The sequence below is a fragment of the Trichoderma asperellum genome, chromosome 1 (assembly GCF_020647865.1).
Source record: "Trichoderma asperellum chromosome 1, complete sequence".
Lineage (NCBI taxonomy): Eukaryota > Fungi > Ascomycota > Sordariomycetes > Hypocreales > Hypocreaceae > Trichoderma > Trichoderma asperellum.
In genome coordinates this window covers 5930279-5951100 of record NC_089415.1, presented here as the reverse complement: position 1 = coordinate 5951100, position 20822 = coordinate 5930279, and the positions used below count along the sequence as shown (strand labels likewise).

Sequence of the window (20822 nt, the reverse complement as noted above, 5' to 3'; positions counted from 1 at the left end):
GCCTCTAAAACAAGGCCTACCAAGATAGCTGCAGATGGGCGTTGGAGCCTCCGGAATAGGGGACAGTTTGTAATTGATAACTTCCACATACCTATACACGTCCTCGAACCCCCTTTACAACGACTTTTACGGCGCACACGCGAGACACTTGAACAACTCATCACCCGGCGTTTACTGCGATTTTTCTTAGTTTCATTTTACTTTCTCTTTAGCTTTTTATTTCGGCGTCCCGAAAGAGCAAAACGCTCCCCTCGACGATTTCAAATCCACCCACCGGGAACGAGGCAAGCCGCGAGCTGGCCAGCTACCTGTAGCGAAACACTCGGTGCACTGTTAGAGGACTTCAGGCTACATATTTCAAGATGGGTGCGGGAATGTCATGGCTGTCCAACTTGGTTTGGGCGAAGAAGGAGATCAGAATTCTGATTTTGGGCTTGGTATGACGTCGTGTGCTGCCTTGGGGGCTCGATGATGGATTGCTAATGCGTCGGCTCTCAACAGGATAACGCGGGCAAAACCACCCTTTTATACAGACTGAAGGTAATGATACTATGACTTTCTTCGTTATTTTTTATTTTTTACCGGCGTGCTGACTGCAAGGATTAGATCGGAGAAGTTGTCACGACGATACCAACGATCGGATTCAATGTCGAATCAGTCACGTACAAGAACCTCAATTTTAACGTCTGGGTATGGATGGCAATACCAAAGCGCACACACGGGAGAATATAGAAGATGTTCTTTTACTAACAAAGATGATTTCTTGTTTGCAGGATCTGGGCGGACAGACTAGCATTAGACCCTACTGGCGGTGTTACTACGCCAACACCGCGGCCGTCATTTTCGTCGTCGACTCTACCGATATCGATCGATTACAAACTGCGGCAGAGGAGCTTTCGGCTATGCTAAACGAGGAGGAGCTCAAGGATGCGGCTCTGCTAGTATTCGCCAACAAGCAAGATCAGCCTGGCGCCAAGGGCGCGGGAGAGATCTCAGAGGCGCTGCAGTTGGGCGAGCTGCGGGACCGAAACTGGAGCATCATGGCTTGCTCGGCAGTCGATGGCAGTGGTGTGAACGAGGGCATGGATTGGCTAGTGGTAAGCTTGTTTTTTATGTTCCTGAAGATCGATGCATCTCGGGTGTTGGAATCCCGAAGAGGCTAACGTTCAATGTCTGAATCTAGCAAACTGTCAACCAGGACAACTAAACCAAAACGTATTTTCTGCAAAGGAGATTTAATAACAGCCATCTCCTTTTTGTTTTCGAACCACAACCTTGTACAACAAACGATATGATGATGGCAAACGACGGTCGGATTCCGTTATATATGGGCATGCAACCATACACCTAGCAGTCGGAGGAGGAGGGCATGCAGCGAACGGCGCACTTACCTTTCTATCTAATAGGCGGATGATGGGCTCTTGAGAGAGGATAAATTATATGGACGGGATAATATCAACAATACTATCATTTAATTTAGACTTGGGATACCAGTATCAATCAGTATCCCAATTTGATTCTCAATATTGGTCTCGGTCTTTGAACACCGAATTTTTCGCATCTAATCCCTAGTCCCTCGTATCTAGAAGAATGCTGCCACGCTGGACACCACAGCAGACCTACATAAAGACCCGCAACGCGCGGACTGTCTGTACCAAACTTACAAGCAAATAAATCTGAGTTGGGGCATCCAGAACTACCCGAAAATAGGGCCGTGAGACGGAATGGTCTCATTTCCCCTCTTTGCTTGTTGTATGTTACATAAACGTCCGCATGGTATTATCAATAATTCTCTCGGATTACGACTGCCGAGCCTCAGAACATCCGATGGGGATATGGTTTCGAAAAAGAGGGTGTGAAGGCAATACATAGAAGTGGGTTTCTGGGATATCAGTTGCAATGTTCTCAATGGGTTCCAGAGGTATATAAAACATGGGGGCTCGGACTTCGGGATATACATGGGGTGGAGCAGGTTTACGAGGTCTACACTTCACTGAGCATGGCGTTGGAGATGAGATTTTGGCGTAGGTTAGCTATTACTACTCTGTATCCTAATTTGACTGGCAGGTGAACCGAGAAGGATTTTGCCGTTGCTTACTCTACTACTGTTATTATTGCAGTTGATGTAAACTACCAGCAACCCGCCAGCATCTGTCTTATAAAAACGGCGCTGTTCGCATACAATACTAGGATCGATAGAGTAGAGTTAGCGAGGGCTATGTCATATAAAATATCCAGCTTAAGTTCACCATGATATTATATAGATCTTAATCAACCCTATATGACGCCGAAGTAAATTTCTCATCTTTCTAAGGTATTGAATATTACTGTATTACCTCGCGTTTTTCGACGATAAATATAAATGGGCTGTGTGGATGTACCTTCTTGGCTGCATGCCACTAGGCTATAGAGGAAAAATTTCATTGGGGTACCAGTGCCTTTACTTTATTGAGGTATTAGCAGAAATCTCCCTGTAATGCTCTAATATAGACTATAATGGTAGATGTACTAGCTTTTGATGTATCTTTTTGGGGATTTTATATATAATTTCCTTTATAAAATGCCAAAGAGATACTTCAGAAGCTTCTGTTTATCGTCGAAGTTACGAGGGAACCACCAAAAAACGCAATGTCAGATTTATCGTCGAAGATGCGAGGGAACTATAGAATTATATAGCTTACGAAGTATCTCTTTGGGACTTTACTATAGTTTCCTATGTAAAACGCCAAAAAGATACTTTGGAGATATGAATTTATTGTCGAAGTTGCGAGGGAACCACTAAAAATCACGATGTCAGATTTATCGTCGAAGACGCGAGGGAACCACAATTCATGTAGCTTTTATGTAATTTTTTAGGAATTTACATATAGTTCTTTACATAAATACAAGAAAGGTACTACTTCGAAAGCTACAGGAATTATGGTGCCCTCGCATCTTCGACGATAAATCTGACATTTTTTCATGACTTACCTAGTACCTACCTACCTACCTACTTGATAATCAAGGAAATCTAACAAAATCAAGGTACTGGTACCCCAATAGACTTTTCCCTCTGTACGTCTACAATAACCATTTAAATCTTTTCGTCGAAAATCGTGAGGTAGTACCTGTGAAGCGTTGCAGCTTACAACCACCACTACCACCAAAATAGACGCTAAAATTGCGAGCGAACAGGTGACCACGCGTTAGAGCCCCTCGGACGCCGAGACGCGAAGCGCGCCAGCATCTCGCCATTCAGGCTGAGCAGAACCACTTACTCCTAGCGTGAGCCACGCCGCTTGAAACGCCAATGATGAACAAATCGTCAGGGATCCCAGGCGGCACTTGCGGCACTTGCGGACGAAGGCAAGGGTAGGCCCCGCCCTGGACATCAAGGAAGATGGATGAGATGAGGAGCTTGACTGGCGAAGTGCTTGTCGCTGGTAGCTACCAGAGATGGAATAGCCGAGTCTCGTGGAAGGAAGGGCAAAAGATGAGCATTGAGTTGTGGCATGACATGAGCTGTCAGATGTGTGTTAAGCCACCGACATAACATGGCTTCTTTTAATCGCTGTGAACAGTTGTACTGCAGCTTCAACTTCAACTTAGAAGATAGAGGTAGCTATCAGGTATTCCACCCCGTGGGCTGTAACTCAGAAGAAGAAGAAGAAAGCAGCAATGCGCGTTTGATACTGCTCTGCCATGTCTTACGGGCGAAAGGTACAAACAGGGCTAGCAGCAGCGAGCCCACGGCAAAAAGGGCCACTGGAGGTTCAGGTGGTTCGTTACGTATAGCCTCTTTCAGAGAACAAGGAAAGAGCGCGCCCCGCCCCGGACAAGTGAACCGAGCCGGCTTTCTTTTCAGGGTCTTCTCATTGGCTCTTGGCCAGTCCCCCACATCGGGCTGGGACCACAGGGGAAGAGCAAGTGGGCGGACGCTGACGTAGAGCATTTTGGGCATGTGCATTGGAATGGGCAATGGAGGCAGGCACTATGGCGATATAGTCAGGCACAGCTAGCTCTCGCGTCAATTGCTGGGGCAAGAGCGAGCTTCAAGCGGCACCAATGCCGTAATAATGGGGAAATCACAGAGCAGTGGGCGATGCTCGGAGGTAGGTCCATCTAAGTAGGTACCATGGAAGGCGGCGCATGTGGTACAGCCAGTATATACCAGCACAGAGCTAATGTACCTGATGGCAAGCAACTGCAGTGAGGGGAAGCGCCCAGCCCAGGCCATGTACATCGCTTCCACCCATTAATGCATGAATTCGCTTCCAATGAATCCTCTCTTCTTGTCAAAGCCTCGTCTTACATTGGGCTCAATCACCCCACCATTACGTTTTGCTCCTCAGCTCGCGTATAAAGAGGGCGACTTGTCCTGCCCCCATTGCAGCTGCCTTGCCTCGCCTGTCTAACTCTTCTCCTGCTTCTCTGTCCATCTCAGCTCTTCTTCCATACACACACCAACTCTCCTGAGTACCTTGTGCATCACCAAGGTATTCCCATCCGAGATCTGCCTGCTAGGCTATACAGACCTTACCGAGGGCTTGTTCAACAAGCAAGAGGCCGTCCGTCAAAATGGCTGCCAACGACACACCAGCTTCCACTTTTAGGTACAATGAGAAGCCTGTCTACACCACGTCCAGTGGTGCGCCCATTGACAACCCTTCGGGCTGGCAGCGCCCAGGCGCTATTGGACCTTTGCTGCTCCAGGACTTCCACCTGATTGATTCTCTAGCCCACTTTGATCGTGCGTTTTCCCTCTCTTGCTTCCGTATCAAGACGGTCTCCAAAGCTCTACCCCAGCTCTAAACCTCTCGACTCTGGATTGGCTTGCTAACATTTCATGTCCATCTAGGCGAACGTATTCCCGAGCGTGTCGTCCATGCCAAGGGTGCCGGCGCATACGGTGTCTTTGAAGTCACTCATGACATCACCGACCTCACTTCCATTGACATGTTTAATGCTGTTGGCAAGAAGACCAACTGTATTACACGCTTCTCAACCGTTGGTGGAGAGAAGGGCTCTGCTGACACTGCCCGTGATCCCCGCGGCTTCGCCATCAAATTCTACACAGATGAGGGTAACTGGGACTGGGTTTACAACAACACCCCCGTCTTTTTCATCCGTGATCCCACCAATTTCCCCCTCTTCATCCACACCCAGAAGCGGAACCCCCAAACAAATCTCAAAGATGCCACCATGTTCTGGGATTACCTCTCTACCCATCAAGAGTCCATCCACCAGGTTATGACACTCTTCTCGGATCGAGGAACCCCCTACTCATACAGACACATGAACGGATACTCAGGTCACACTCACAAGTGGACTAAGCCTGACGGATCCTTTGTCTATACCCAGGTCCACCTCAAGACAGATCAAGGCATCAAGACTTTCACAGGCGAAGAAGCCCATAAGATGTCTGCTGATAACCCGGACTGGAACACACAAGATCTTTTTGAGGCCATCCAGAAGGGAGAGTATCCCAGCTGGACCGTCTATGTTCAAGTGCTTACACCTGAGGAAGCCGAGAAGTTCCGCTGGAACATTTTTGACTTGACCAAGGTCTGGCCTCAGAAAGATGTGCCCCTCAGGCAATTTGGTAAACTCATTCTCAACAAGAATCCCGAGAACTATTTCGCCGAGATTGAACAGGTTGCCTTTTCTCCTTCTCATCTGGTACCTGGTGTTGAGCCCTCCATCGATCCTGTCCTCCAGTCCCGACTCTTTTCCTACCCTGATACCCATCGTCACCGTCTTGGAACCAACTACCAGCAAATTCCTGTCAATGCTCCGCTTAAAGCATTCAACCCCTTCCAGCGTGATGGCGCCATGGCTATCAATGGCAACTACGGTGCCAACCCTAACTATCCTAGCTCTTATAGGCAGCTGACTTATAAGGCTGTTAAGCCTACCATCACACACGAGAAGTGGTCTGGCGCTGCTGTCCACGAACTTTTTCAGGAAGTGAATGACGATGATTTCGTCCAAGCAAAGGGACTTTGGGATGTGCTCGGCCGAACCCCTGGCCAGCAAGAAAACTTTGTCTCAAACGTCTCTGGCCATCTAGCGGCAGCCCACCAAGATACCCGTACTAGAACATATGAGATGTTCTCGCGAGTGGATGCCGCCTTGGGCGCGTCCATTCAGGAAAAGACAGAAAAGCTTGTTAAATAGACGGATTATGGTTGTCAAACCAGGAACCAATGGTATATCCATAGATAGTAAAAAATAAATAAATGAGAGTAACGAGTAACTTGCCATGAGACTTCGAAATCATATACATTATAAGACAAAAAAAGGAATATGAAAATGACATGTTCAATGCTAAAACGAAAATAAAACTCCATAATAGTATCAATCTGTAAAGTGGTATTCATTTGTTGGTCCAGAACGCTGCTTCCCATATACAAGGCTTGGTCATACAGCAATGAAAGCTTTATAAGTGGTAAACAATGCATGTATCTTGTGATCTACTGGTTTTTCACAAACGTATGAGAGATATGTGACAGTCAAGGGTTTTTTCATTTTATGTTTCAATTAACTACCTAGTAGTACTACCAACAACAAGAGAATGAACAGGGACCCTTTTCCAGCAGTGCGCTTCATACTTGCGTGCAAAGCATCCCCACCGCCAGGGTGAAGAGCCAATCTTTTTCCCATTTAATAAGTTTTTTTTTTCGGCGGTTTTCCCTTTTTTTCATAATATTTTCTCTCGCACACTTTGAGTTTTTGTTTTTGTTTTTTTATCCAGCATCTCTAAAAATGCATATACCAAGCGCCCTCCCGTTCCAGCGGGAGAGCCCTGGAGCGAATCAGGTCATGTCAAACAAAGCACAGCGTTGTTTGACAGCCTCTAACCTCGCTCACTTGGTATCGCGCCACAACCGCTTCCAGTGCCCACCTCAGATAGATCCAGTCTAACTGAGAAGGCGACTCATAGCGGGAGTGTTGGCGTAGAGAGATGAGCTACAAAATCATTTCGCCTCAGTCTCGCCAGGCAGTCTTAAGGGGGTACCACTCCTCGACCCGCGACAGCCTCTGTGACTTCAGTTTGGCCATAATAGTGGCCTTGCTGAGATGTCCAATTTAGCTGGGCTCCGCGGCGTGCCGTATGAGAGTACCCCCTCTGGGTACTTGAGATGCCTGGCTAATAAAGAAAAAAGCTTTGGCCAAACAATGTAATGGAAGTAGGGGCTACCTGTATACACTTATCACTGCGCAGCAGAGATAAGGCGTGAAGCCTACCCCTAATATCATCTTTCCATTCATCAACAGCCCGCGCGGACTCGCCGCCGGGCGTGCACACCCCTGTCGACAGCCAGTGTCTGTATGGGCTAAAATATACCGGATATCTCAGCACCATGATCACAATTGCGCAATGATTTGATTTTGCTAGCATGACGTCGTGTTCCAAGAGACAGTATTGGTCTGAAATCCAGTTCAGATCCGGTTTGTCAAATGCTGGAAACAAGAAAACTTGAGCTGAATAAACTGGTTGCGTCGTAAGAGTACTTGATAGGCTTTCTAAACATTCAAGAAGTCGTATCGCATACCCAAAAGGTCTATTCATAACTCATTCGTATCGTCGTCAAATATTCGTGAAGCATCATTACGCAAGACAGGATTAAGGAAAGACTCCACGCAGTGACCTGAAGTATCATAGTCAGGCACCACATTGAGGGAATATCTTCCAAAGAAAAAAGAAAGTCTGCTTCTGAATGTCCCTCAAGAGAGACAAAAGAATAGACGAGAAGCGAAAGGTGTAGGATTCAAATCCAATGGAGGTTTCGGGCCGAGCCGATTGTTGTGCATTGCTGCAGTTTGCCTCTTATCTTTAACCCAATGGTACCAGAAAAACAAGAATAAGGAAAAAGGAGAAAAGAATGTCGCAAGCCGTTGGTGACTGTCGAAGAAAAGAGTCCCCGTCCGTTGAAGAAAAAGGTAAGCATCCAGATTGCCAGCCTCGGATACAGCCATGTTGGTGGTATAATGTGAACAAAATAACAAGTTAACCCAAAAAGAAATGCCGAGCTAGCGGCTCTGATGCGACAGATGATGATATTCCCTGGATCTTGAACGAGGAACTAGATTCGAAACCAAGTGCACGCTTGCTGTGTCGCCGATAGCAAAACGGAAAAGGGAGGAAAGAAAAAGAACCAAGACAAGAAAGGATAAAGAGAAAAGAAATAGAAGAAAAAAAAAAGAGGAAATGATTAAGGGTATTTCCTAGCAAGAATATTTGGTTGAGGTATTCGAACTCCGTTCCTGATGCAACAAAACGCCTATATGCCCTGACAATATGTCTATGCCGCTGAGAAGATAAAAGACTTGTTTGCTGTTTTTCCCAGAGAGAAAGGGGGAGGTGACCCAAGACCACGAGCTGGTGACCGGGACAGTATTTGAAGAAGCCAGCATAGCAGAAATGTGCCTTCACATTGTCGTAGCGTACTCCTGATAGCGATCCCAGCCAAAGCCACCCATGCCCATGCCGACGCTGACACCGCATTGTGACGACGCATAGACGCTCGGAAGAGGGAGAGCTGGAATGGGTGCCATGATTGGCGGGCTGAAGAAAAGCTCGGCGGTGGTATGCGGGTAGCTAAATGAAGGCGTGGGAGAAGGCAACTGGACATCGCTCATGCCCATGTTGGCCCATATGGGAGTGTTGACCGAGTCGACAGATGAAGTAACGCTGGGGCTTGAAGGCAACACTTGCCAAGGTTCAACGGCAGCAGGGATGATGTGAGGAGGGCCAGCCTGTGTCCACATGTTGGCGAGAGGAGAGCTGGGCAGCAAAGGCGGCTGTCGAATGACTTCGACAACACGAGGCGGAGGAGGCAGAAGCGGCTTCATCAAGTTCATGAGGCTCGTCTTGACCTCCTCGCTCTTTCCGTTGAGCAGCTCGCCAGCACCCTCCTCCTCGAGGCCTTCCAGGGCAGAGACATGTGTGCGGAAAACAAACTTGTTGACGGCCTGCACAAAGTCTTCATGCAGCTTCTTGCACTGCTGCTCCTTCTCAGACCAGTCGTAGGTGTTCGCCTTGGCATCAACGCAGTAAATGTCCTTGTGGTACTCGACGAGGGCGTCAATGGTTTCGACGGTGAGCTTGTAGGCAACCTCGTTGCGCAGGACCATGTCGACGTGAACGATGTAAGCCTCGATGTGAATGAGCTGATGGCTGAAGAGGTTCTCTGTAGGGTCTTCTGGCATCTCGGCTTGGGGCAGCTTGGGGAACATCAACGAGGCAAGGGTCCAGATGGCATTTGGCGATGACAGAGTCTCGGTAAGACATCGGTGGTGCTGAGGGATGCTGTTGAGAGGACGCTTGACCCGGTTAACGCGCTTCAGTGTCTGTGTAAGCCATGGCTCAACCCTTGAGCCCAGGACGACGTTGACAGATGAAGCCCTGGGGGCAAAGGCAGCGGCTGAAGCCGGTAGGAGTTGGACCGGCATATTGTCGTATGAGGATGGTATTAGTGAGTTGCGTCAGACAAACAAGATGCCACGCGGCTGTTGTAGGCTGCACAGTTGGAGAAACACAAGCGTCGTCGAGATTTGAGAGGGGATCTTGTCCCTTTTTCTTCTATCTTTATCTCAAGAGGAAGAAGCGGCGATGGAAGGTGGTGGCGGAGAGTAGAGGCAACGGAGGGAGGACGAATGACACACAAACAATACGCGGAGCAAAAGGTGAAAAAGAAAAGAAACCCGGAGACGGTGTCGAGCAGGGAGTGGCGCAATGTAGACAAGCTGACTGAATCACCTGCTGAGCGGCCGAATCCAAGGCAGAGGAGAAGAGAATGGCGGACGAGGGAATCGTGAAGGAGGAGGGAGAGGCAGCAGCAGAAGAGGTGGGTGTGAGCGGGGAGATATAAGTTTGGTGGTCAAGCGCTGGGGGGGGGCGCTGAGGGTTAGCGGCGGTAGGCGGTTGCAGTCAGTGCAGTCAGTGGCCTGTTGGTGCTGTGGGCGCGCCGCTGGAATAAATACCACCCGCCAGACGGCTAACGTTAATTCAGGTAGTGCTTGGGGCTAGCAGGTAGCTGCAGCAGAGCCAGGCATGACTGCCCTGCTGCATCTGCATCTGCATCTGTACCCGCTCTCTGGCGTTTTTTTGTTTTGTTTTTTCAATATCGGGCGCTTTCCACACGCTCGCACGCACACCCCTCCCCTGAGGCGTGCGTCTTGGGCCCGGCCAGAGGCGAGAGCGAGGCATCATGGTATGGTATGGGCCTGGCCGGCGCAGCGGCGGTCCGGAGGTACTCCCTACTTGGTCGGGGCTGCATCTCAGTATGACGCAGACGAGTAGGGAGTACCCAAGGCCACCCTCCCGTGCACTCCGTGATCAAGGACACTTGTACGATACGCCTCTTTTTTTTGCCTTTGGTGGTTGTTGCTCGTATGGCGTGGTATGTCATTTCATTGGAATCCGCATGCACTGGATGCGCTGCAGCACGCAGTCTACTCCCTACGGCCTGTAATCTGCAATCTGTAATCGGCGATACCATCAACACGGGGGCACAGAGCCCGAGGTTGGATAGACGCCGCTGAGAGGCGTCGGCCGGTGCGTCCCAGGCCGCATCTTAGTATGGAACAGCGGCCGCCAACAGATGGCTGCTGGGTACCTGCCGGAACAGGTGAACCTCGTGCTGCTGCTGGGAACGGGGCATGCCGCCTTGTACTACTCATGCGAGTGCTACAACCGAAGCACCGACATACGAAGTATTGCGTAGTGGTGCTACCAAGGGCAGCTATTTTCAGGCTTTCTTTCCAGTCTCCACGTAACACCTCCAGTGTCTTGGTAGATGCCGGGCAGCAGGTAGCATTCCAAGGTATTGCTATTGCTTCAGAGCACGAGTGAGTGCTAGCTACAACCAATACTGTAAGGCACTCAACATGGCCAGCTTACCTTGCAACTCTGTCATGGCCGCTCCACTTGTTTCACTGCCTCTCTGCAACTACCGCTGCCAGTGCTGCCGCTCTCGGAAATGCTCGCTGTCGCAGTGCTTGTGTGGACCAGATGGAAGATGGAAGAGCAGAGAAATTCATCCAAGCATGGTCTGGGCTGTGTAGAATTCTGTCCCGAGACCTCTCTAAAAGGGGGTGCGCATGAATTGGGGGTGGGCAGAGGACGCATGGCTCCCAAAATGGGTAGTCCTGCAGGCGCCGGTGGAGCTGAAAAAGACCTGCAGCACCCGCGCCACACACCGTCTTCCATCAAGTACCGGGACTTTCGACTGCTACGTATCGTGGGCTGAGGTGCCACCAGAGAAGCCAAGGGCTGGTCTCTGGGCTGCCTTTAGCCTTTGCGGCGTCCATCGTGTCATACGGCCTCTCTTTTTTGGAATATTCTTGCATCTTTGTCTTTTTGCCTCTGCGCAAGTGACACCTCCCGGTGAGACGCCAACCTTTTCTGTTTGGAGGGGAATATGCACATCGACATCATTGGTGGGCAGCATGATGCCAGAGATCATATCACGAGATCAAGCCATCGTCGAGGCAGGGTCCAGTATCAGTAGGCGCTTGGCGCTGAGCGAAATATCTGCCCATAATGCACGATGCCCCGTGCGCGGTACACACTTCTGCTGGGTAGCAGACATGGTGCTGGTGGGTAGCAGCAGGAGTGGTTGCGGCAACATATGCCATGCCTACCCCGTGTAGTATGGTATGTAGTAGGCATATATGCAGATGGTGGATAGCCGCAACGATCAAGAGTGGGTGACCAAGGCATCAGGCTTGAAACATGCGTGTCCTTTAGCGTTTTCTCGTTTAAAAAGAACAAGTGCCGTAACCGTCGTGAATGATCGGCTGTCTGCCGCCGCGTTAGTTGACAGTCGCTGCGCTCCCACCACATCCCCATATTCCTCGTATAATACACATTGCAAAAGAGCTTCATCAACCGGTTTATGCTATATCGCCTCGTAAGCACCCTGTTTCGTGTCTAAAGCTGTCAACCGTGGCTTGCCCCATATGTGTCCACCTCGTGAACCGACAGCTATATATGCAAGCTCTGTAGAGCTACCCTCATCTTGCTCGCTTCGCTGCCCACTGCTCGTACTTAGAGTTCATATCTCTTGAAGAGCATTTGCGCTATTTGATCCACATCACAAGGAAGAGGGGAAGCAGGTCAAAGCTGTAGACTTAATCAACAGAGCAGCATGGATGCAAGAATGCACGATAGGGCCATTATCGACACTTTCAAGCAAGAGGGCTGCGCCGCTTATGCAGGATGCAGCGACCCCCCGTGCGCGCCTCCGCACACAGGATTTGCCTATGAACAATAGTGAAGTAGAAGAAGAAAAAGAAGTAAAGAAATATTGGCACCTGCCGCCAGCTCGGGGACCAAAAGCGCCCCCAGAGTCATCTTACTGAGCTCCTAGCTCGGCTGGGACAGTGGTCAGCATAGGCAACTAGCAACGAGCTGAAACCAAACAAGGAAATTGATGTCGAATGGGCGAAATTACTCTCGACCATCTCATCTCGTCGTCTGGTCAATGAAATGCAGAAGAAGCCCTTGTTTATGTTGGATCTGCTGTAATGACTTGCATGCCAACGCCGCGCCATGCGCCGACGCACCTTGCCCCATACATACTTGGGTGTAAGTGAGGAGACCTTCCAGCAGCGAAAATTGTTCCAGTGTCATGACTCTTTCTTTTTTTTCTCCCCGTCCTCCACTTCCACAGTGCAAGCTTGAATTGTGCGGACTTTGCGGGTGGAATGTGCCGCCGCCCGAGCCATACCAATTGTAGTCTCCTCGCTTGCGTGGTTCTAGATATGTACTGTGGACCGAGGGAAGGGAAAAAAAGAGTCAGAAGAGGAACCTATAGGCGCCGTGGCATATGTACTGGCCGTGTCCCCGCACTCAAAAGGCGTGCTCTTCAGGATCGGCCACGGCCTTTCCTTTGTCGACAAGTGATTTGGCAGCAGTTCAAGTCCCGTGAATCGTCTCGAATGCTCCGCATCGTCCGAGACCCAGCGCCCTTGGCCAGCCCCGACTCCTTTTAACGAGCTGCCAGGAGAGCAATAGAACCATTTGATGAGGATGGATACCGTCTAGGGAGAAGCCGTCGCCCGTCTCCGTTAGGGCCGGGTGATTCCCCTGGCTTGGAAGGCATCTTGTGGTATTGAAACCGTCCTAATCGATGCAGACATGTAAGTCCTGATCAATGGTTGGGCAATGGCCGTCGAGACAGTCCAAGGGGCCCCCGGAGCGTCCCGAGACGGCGGGTCACTTCTAGGAGTCGTGAATCTCAAAAGACCCTCCAAAAAGGGGGATTCTTTCTAGACGAAGGAGATGATTGTGTGCGAATCCTCACAGGCCAAGGAGCGTCGCCTACATCTGGACTGTGTTAGTGGCAGTCGGCGAGCTGAGGTGTGTCGGTTGAAAAGAGCCTCTAGAGCCTCTGATTGGCCAGAGACCTTGGTTGCCAGGGTGGAGAAGCCAAAAGCGGCCGATGGGGTCGATGCTGATTGGCTCCTTGAGCGATTGCATCTGGCCAATCACGGCCGATGGCCAGATTTTCTCAGAAACTGTGCGAGCGCAGTCTCAAAAGCGAAAATGGGCTAGGAGACCAAAGGTTTGTGTAGGTCAAGCTGGCTAGCGAGCCCTCTTTTTTCGTGTTTCGTCTCTCTCAAGTCCTGGGCGGCGGAGATTGATAAGTGACAAAGCTTCTCTCCCACGGCAACGGCTCATGCGACGCACTCGCGGCACTTGAGCATTCCCTGATCTGCCATCTGTATTCGCTGCGAAAGGGTCTTTTTCCCGGATATCCGTCCACCAGAAACAAGAGGCGTCGGCTCCTGCTCTAGCACCTTGGGACCCTGCAGCGCCTGATTCTGTCCACTGGCCACTGGCTCGACCATCGAGAATGGGACCATCTCATCCGGCCGTTGTGCGACGCGGGGGTCGATGGAGGTGGCCCCTTGAGGTCCTGAGGTCCGCCCGCAAGACAACACTGCCAATGAGCGCCATTGAGATGCTCTGATGGACTCCCTCACCTTTTGCCATCGGGATTGTTTCGTAGACGGCCGGCCAAGCTTACCACTTCTCGCGCGCCCGCCACCGTCTCACGGGCCATGTTCGGGCTCATCGTGTGTGAACCTGTGCAACGAAACGAATCTGACCAGACACAGATGGACAGGCGTGGCTGGAATACGAAAGTTGCCGGGCAAGCCACCAGCCACACACGAGCTCTTGGGAAGGGGCATGTACCGGTACATGAGCCCTTGGCCGATTGGGCTGACGGAGCCAAATCGGCAGCCATCGGCCCATAAAAAGGCCTACTCTGTACCTATAAAACGGGCACACAATGAGCAAGTGCGAATTGCTTCAGCACCTCCTTCGACCTCCATCTGGGTGTGCTCGTATAAGGCCAAGATACGGGAGGGAGAGGGCAAAACCTTGCCAGGCCAGGCAAGAACGATCATTATGCCGTAACACTGCAGAGGCAGCATCAGTCGTAGCTGCAGCTGCTCCGTACTCGTACCTGCCACTAGTGGCCAGTAGCAGGCGTTACCAAAAATAGCCTATAATTCCATGTGGGTGCTTGTCGCCAACTAAAATGCTCCGGCTTTGTCTTGGGCGGTGCGAAGTACCCTTGTACTCTTCCTACAGCCCTGTTTCGTGGCCACGCTCACCCTAGAGGAAACAACGAACATGACAACGAAGAATGGACAGGGCGATTAACGAATTTCTCGTCTTCTTCTCGCCGCTGTGTGATAGCCATGGAACACGTCATTTGAGGCAGCCAATGTCGGCCGTTAGGCACGCGTCGCTACAAGCAGTTTCATCAGAGGGCCGGCTGCAGGGCCGCGACAGCGCTGCAGGCGGTTAGTTATGTGGCCGCAGGTGACGATGCTCACCTCTATCCACCGCGGCCTCGCCAGCCAGTAGACTACGATTATCTAAGTGAGGCGAGGCTACAGAGTCACAACTTTGGAGGAGTATGCGGTGGGCGCCCCTCCAAAAAACAAGGCAACGTACATGTACTCATCGGATGACAGGAGCGCGCTGTGCTCAACGCATCGAGACAACAGGCATTCACCACCATTACAACCTACTTGGAGTCTTCAGTGGACCCTTTGCACATGGACAACAGCAACGCTGGGTGGTATCACTACCTGTAAGGGTACAACATACGCGGGACAGCAAAGCAGCTAGGTAGCGAGGCTGATGACTGCCACCGCAGCTGGTCATCTAAATGGCCGTGCTAGCTATCGCCAGCGTGGTCATCCCCAAAACAAGCCATGAGCCTTGCTTTGGCCAACATGTTTTCTCCCCGGCTTTGTCGTCTATCTCGCTCTCAACGTCACAGGCTGCCTCTGGACGGGGCATCGCCAGTGGCAAATGCAGGCTCCCTACAGATGCATGGGCCTGACCCCAGTGCTTGAGAGTGTAGGTGCAGGTTGGCTACGGTGCGATCAGAGCGTGCGTCCCAACAAACTTCTGATGCTCTGCTGTATGGACAACAATGAACTCGCGCCGTATGCAGGGCGTCCTGGCTCGAATAGCCGAGTCCCAGATTGCTGGGGAAATCTTACCCTGCAAAATGCCCTTCCCCGAAGTGGCTCTTGCGGACCCCACGCAGACGAGGGTCTTCACCGATCTACCAGAGCCACCAACTACAATGCTCCGTCCCTAAGATGGAAAAAACTTGTCGTCCTACGCAGCATCTGCATTGGCTCCTGGGAAGATGTGGCTAAGACGAGGCCTGCAGGCCAAGATTCCGGAGTTGAAGCAATAACTTCGCATAGAGAAGGATTCTTTCTGCATTAGCCGTTCTGCAACATAGGGCGCGTACCCCGTGCTGCAAGCCCATCCTACAGCTCTACCACGCACCTGTTGTGCTAGTATCATCGTGTGCGTGCTTGCGGCCACCCAACCGAGCAGCGACAGGACGGAGACATTTGCCGAGCATCTCGAAAACGACCCGACACCGCTGTGGATGGCAATCATGCAACAACCCATGGACAGCTGAAAGAGCTGCATACAGTAGTAGGTATACCGTCATGGGCTACTGCACAACCTCATCCATGGGCCCCTTGAGGCCTTGACGTCTTCATGCATCTCCGGCCCATGATTTTTGCTAGCCGGACGTCGATGTCCTGCCACCCGGCATGCCCGTTGTTCGATAACGTGGCGCGGCAGACTCGTCGCGCACCTCGGGGCGTGGCTGTGTCTGCCTTGCAAAATGTGGCTGACCCCACACAGATCTGCCAGCTGCCCTGCGGATTACCTAATTACGATTCCCGCACGGGAGGCAACCAAGCCTCATCCACGCGCCACAAACGGGCCCAGAAGTACCGTCCCACTGCATTTCGCGCCAATGGTGACTCGGTTGGAATAGAGCTACAATTGATGATGCTTTGATCTGTAGCAAGCGCCTCGGTATCGAGAAAGGGACGAGGAAAAGCTTCCAGGCCTCGCCAAATGCCCCTTGCGTCGATACCTGACGAGCCAGGGTGACAGTTAAGCCCCTTCTAACCGGCGTCTAAATTTTTTGATAACCCATGTTCATTTATTTTTCTACTCTTGGCATCCTATGACGTCGTCGCCGTTAGTCGGAGCAGATTCTCATCATCCCACTCTGGCATGGCTGTTACCGTTCTTTCGGCCGCCATACCGCCCAGCAATCACGAGGCCTAAGCGATGGCCCGGGCGAAAGAGTAAAACTCTACGTTACATATGCCTAGGGTTAAGAAAGAAGGAAGATAGACGCTCGATGCTCTCGTGACCGAGGAGTCATGTGGACGGGCGTTTGCAATAGGTCTGCTACCGTAGCTACGCCTACAGATTGGATTGATACGCCGGATGATGCCCTAGTAGCAGGCCAATACCCTGCAATGGTAGCAATAAGGCCTTCTTCTCGACTCATTTGTGCCCAAGCGCCACCAGGGCCGGCCCGTCTGGGGCGTGCCTGGTGTATTGGGTTGAAGCAACAGGGTCGTCGGTCTGGTCTCAACAAGTCGGTCCTTAGCAAGTCGATCTGGCCTCCGTAAATGCAATGAGACAATACCCACACTCTAGATCTGGCTCAAATGTACGAGTGGCTTTCTATTCTTCGTTTAGCAAGGCAGGCTATCAAATCCGGCACCCCGAATCCTTTCCCTATGCGTTCCCGGTCTGCCGAGAGCGCTTGAACCTCGATGCCTATAGGTCAAAATGTGAAACAGGAAGACGTTTCCATCCAATTACCTTCGTTCTTACTACTTGAAAAGACACAGAGATTCTCCAAATCCATCCAATGAATGTCACAAGCCAAGGCGTGAGCTCCTTATCTTGCCCCTACAGCTCTTTAGAGACACCCCGTGAAATCCAGTCGGCAATGGACATGACCGTGACCATGGGGTTGACACCACTCGCGCTTGGGAACACGCTAGAGTCTGCAACATACAGGTTCTTCTTCCCCCAGACGCTTCCCTTCTCATCAACCACGCCTGATTCTTTGTTGGCGCTCATTCGGCACGTTCCCATCTGGTGCGCCGACCCGAAGGCAGACAGGGGCGGCTTGTTGCCCAGAGTGCGTAAGTGCTGTAACCATTTGCCAAAAGCAGCGTCTGTGAACTCGGGATCTTTGCCTTGGACGTGTTTTGCTTGCTCGGAGGCATTGGGTGTAAATGGCGGCAGGCCGTAAATGTGCGCTCGAATCTCTGTCGCACCACCGACGTATGCAATCTTGGCGAGGCCAATGATTCCCTCTATATTGTTCTCGCGGTCGAAATCAGATGGTGAGTACTCAATTCGCGGCTCGCCCGTCTCGGGGTCGACAAATACCCGGCCACTGTCTCGATCACGGGCTAGTGAGATGAAATTGTTTACGTGCCGGAACTTCATGGTGATGAGCTTGGTATCAAGGCCGCTGCTCCAACTTTGTAGTGCAAACGCCATGTATGGCTAGACGATATGGCCAACCCCCTTGCAGTTAGCGGAATCCAATCATAGAACGAGTACCACGGCAGAAAGATTTCTGCTGAGCTGCTATCCGATAGTACTTACCACCATGCATAACGGCTCCAACTTGACTCCGTGCCCTTTGCCATCGAGGTTTTCAAATTCACCGCTCCAGCTTGTGATGATGCCACCTTCCCAAGGTCGAATCTCTTGTCGACTCACTGCCATCAGACAGTTGACGGGATGGAGATGAAGATTACGTCCAAGTTGCGGATTCTAAAAGAATAGGGGATGTATTCATGTTAGCAAAGATGTTACCCCCCCTTTTTTTTTCAAAACCTTTTTTTGAAAGGCAGGGAGGTTTTGGAGAAGAAATAGAGAAATAAAACGTAAGAAAGAATCAGCCATATTGAACGGCCAAGTAGGCACCGACTTACCTGAACACCACTCTTCATCAGGATGACAGGACTCCACAAGGTCCCAGCGGACACGATGACTTTCTTCGCCTTGATGATAACCTTCCTTTGCGTACGCTCTCCGGCGTCCTTGTGAAGGCCGCCTTCTTTGTCTCGACTAAGCCACGAACCTTCGATTCCTATTGCCGTCACTCCATCATCATCAAAGAGCACTTTTTCGACAGTGAAGCCCTCCATGAAGTCGGCACCAGCTTCGGCGGCAGCAGGCAGCCAGGCCTGTGCCGGCCCTCTTTTCTCTCCCATCCCACAGCCCAAATTGCAATGGCCGCAGTAATGCTCCTTGTTGGCAGTATTCTGATCAGCGGCGCCTGCATGCCAGCCCAGCTTCTTACATCCATCTAGCAGCGTGTTGTTGCCGAAGTTGTGGCGGATGGCTTCGGACCCGGCGCCAATGAAGTTCCACACACGGTCCATGCACTCGTCAAATTCGGGCGACGTGAAGAGTGGGAGGCCCTCATCGGCCCATTCCTTGCGTACGTAGTCCTGGAGCTTGAAGCACACGCTCCAGTTGATCGTGCCGCCGCCGCCCCAGCAACTGCCCGCGGTCATGGAGATGCTCGAGTCCTCGCTCATATAGGCGCCGCTATGGTCGAACAGATACTGGAGGCCGGCGTCCTGTGGCATGGGGAGGTAAGTAGGATGGAAGTGGTATCCCTTGTCGACGACGAGGACCTCGTGTCCTGCCTCGGCGAGATTCTTCGCGCAGACGCCGCCCCCGGGGCCAGAACCGACAATGACCACGTCGGTGGTGATTTCGTGTGCGTCGCCCTCCTTGCCGGCAGCAGCAGGAGGCACTTGAAGGAACACGTAGTCGTACCCCTCCGCGGGCTTCCAGTCTTTGGGGACGTCGGGGTATCCCGAGAGTTTCTGGAAGAAAGGGTTGGTGGTGCTGTTTGCTTTTCCGGCCAGGGTGACCATGGACTTTGCGAGCCCTCGGAACGTTGCGAAACGAGAGGTGGTCCATGACTTGATGATGGCCTCGCGGGTGCTCGCGGGCTGTTGGGTGATGGGACTCCAGTAGCCTGTTAAAAGCAGGCTCCCGGCGTGTGTCCTTTTATTTCACAAGAAGAGTCAGCTTCCCTCTCTCCTTGCTCATGTTCAGGCCATATATGTATAATGCCCCTTTCTTCCCTTTACTCTCTCTTCTCTCCATGTAGTTCCTGTATAGAATGAGGAGGGATTGATACTCACCCCAGTGTTCCAAGGACTCCCGCAAGCTTAGCCCTCGCCGGCGATATGCCCAAGTTCCGTATGCAGTCCTCGCGGAATGGGGGATGCTCAGACGGCCGGAAAGCGAGAAACTCTGTAATCTCCTCTCTGCTTGGAGCACCGTCCAGTGAGCCGCGAACCTTGTCTATAAGGCCATTGAATTCGTCGTCAGGGATGGCAATTTGCCTGTCCTTGTCCGTGACGGCGGATGCAGGTGCGTACGACGGCAATACGCCATCGAGGATAGCCCAAAGAGTGTCCCATTGATCGGCGGTCATGAAGTCGGTGGGTGGCGGTGGAGGGAGTGTGACTGGCACAGGTGCCTTGATAAGTGGTTCTGCCATGGTCGATTGTTGTTGTGGTGAGCGATTAGAAGTATTTTCAATGCAGAAATAGAAGAGTTCTGTGCTATGAGCGAGATGGATGATGTATTAGATAATGAGCCGAAGATGATTTTATCTGTCATAATGTCAGCCTTTACTCTTTTTTTAAAGCAGATTTCGATTTAAAGATGAAGCGATCCATGATAGACCTTGAGAGTCGTACGTGTAAGACGATGGCAAACAAGACGCCGTCGGAGTTTGACTTGCACACTCGCGTTACACCAATGAAGGTGTTTAAAAAAACGGGCACGGATTTTTATGGATTTTCTTTCTTTTGACCTTTTCCTCTGGCGTGGTAATACGGCGCATCAATCGAGAGCAATTCGGGGTCTTTTGTATTTTCAACAAGAAAGCGTGCTCTCTCTCTCTCTTACACGCGCATGTAGAAAGAGCTAAAGGCTCCACTGCATAACAGCCTTATCGAGATCGAAGGTTTTAGTTTAATAATCACAAAAGGGGTGAGTGAGATTGTTTGGCGTGTGGGCACTTTTTCAAAAAAGTTGATTGAGAAAAGATGGAGGATTTTTTTTTTAAAGTTCGATTTAAAAAGAAGCACACAGCTAGAGAGAAAGAGCTTGGACCGAAACCGCACGCGTCATTGCCGATGCGGTGGGCGGGGAACAGAAGGAAATTGGCGGCTATTAAATAGTAGTAGGAGGAACGAAGTACTGGTTTCCCCTAACAAACAGCAAACGGCTGTCTGTGTGTTTCTCCACGATTTTTTTTTTTCAGCTGCTGTCTATTTCGGATATGGGGCGTTTTTTGCCGGTGCGGGGAGGCGATCCGAGTTAAAATCGGATGAGGCTGGCATGTAATAGTGCCAACAACACACAATGGTGGTACATGCAGCAGAACACGGTCCTGCTGATTCATTCATATATCGCTTTA

At 51.1% G+C, this 20822-nt stretch overlaps 7 protein-coding genes across 7 annotated transcripts; 4 read left to right on the top strand and 3 right to left on the bottom strand.

Moving 5' to 3' along the window:
• Window positions 1-362: 362 nt before the first annotated feature.
• Window positions 363-1207, top strand: ARL1 (Arf GTPase arl1; the record flags this gene model as incomplete). Its single annotated transcript, XM_024903620.2, has 5 exons — window positions 363-437; window positions 502-540; window positions 607-690; window positions 774-1097; window positions 1184-1207. 5 exons carry the CDS (start codon window positions 363-365, stop codon window positions 1205-1207), a joined length of 546 nt encoding a protein of 181 aa, XP_024762967.1.
• Window positions 1208-4293: 3086 nt separating this feature from the next.
• Window positions 4294-6413, top strand: CTA1 (peroxisomal catalase A). Its single transcript, XM_024905210.2, has 2 exons — window positions 4294-4729; window positions 4838-6413. The coding sequence occupies exons 1-2, from the start codon at window positions 4558-4560 to the stop codon at window positions 6154-6156; spliced, it is 1491 nt and encodes a 496-aa protein (XP_024762966.2). The 5' UTR covers window positions 4294-4557; the 3' UTR covers window positions 6157-6413.
• A 1999-nt stretch (window positions 6414-8412) lies between these two features.
• On the bottom strand, window positions 8413-9435 carry TrAFT101_001845 (uncharacterized protein; the record flags this gene model as incomplete). Its single annotated transcript, XM_024899725.2, has 1 exon — window positions 8413-9435. One exon carries the CDS (start codon window positions 9433-9435, stop codon window positions 8413-8415), a length of 1023 nt encoding a protein of 340 aa, XP_024762965.1.
• A 4230-nt stretch (window positions 9436-13665) lies between these two features.
• Window positions 13666-13839, bottom strand: TrAFT101_001844 (uncharacterized protein; the record flags this gene model as incomplete). Its single annotated transcript, XM_066126446.1, has 1 exon — window positions 13666-13839. The coding sequence occupies one exon, from the start codon at window positions 13837-13839 to the stop codon at window positions 13666-13668; it is 174 nt and encodes a 57-aa protein (XP_065982549.1).
• Window positions 13840-14726: 887 nt separating this feature from the next.
• Window positions 14727-15102, top strand: TrAFT101_001843 (uncharacterized protein; the record flags this gene model as incomplete). The annotated part of the gene is made up of 3 exons (XM_066126445.1): window positions 14727-14805; window positions 14886-14926; window positions 14980-15102. The coding sequence occupies 3 exons, from the start codon at window positions 14727-14729 to the stop codon at window positions 15100-15102; spliced, it is 243 nt and encodes an 80-aa protein (XP_065982548.1).
• Window positions 15103-15446: 344 nt separating this feature from the next.
• On the top strand, window positions 15447-15617 carry TrAFT101_001842 (uncharacterized protein; the record flags this gene model as incomplete). Its single annotated transcript, XM_066126444.1, has 1 exon — window positions 15447-15617. The coding sequence occupies one exon, from the start codon at window positions 15447-15449 to the stop codon at window positions 15615-15617; it is 171 nt and encodes a 56-aa protein (XP_065982547.1).
• A 1271-nt stretch (window positions 15618-16888) lies between these two features.
• TrAFT101_001841 (uncharacterized protein) lies at window positions 16889-20548 on the bottom strand. Its single transcript, XM_024905203.2, has 5 exons — window positions 20098-20548; window positions 19534-20010; window positions 18304-19393; window positions 17972-18142; window positions 16889-17869 (listed from the first exon to the last, which is right to left on the bottom strand). Exons 2-5 carry the CDS (start codon window positions 19893-19895, stop codon window positions 17261-17263), a joined length of 2232 nt encoding a protein of 743 aa, XP_024762962.1. The 5' UTR covers window positions 19896-20010; window positions 20098-20548; the 3' UTR covers window positions 16889-17260.
• Between the last annotated feature and the right edge of the window lie 274 nt (window positions 20549-20822).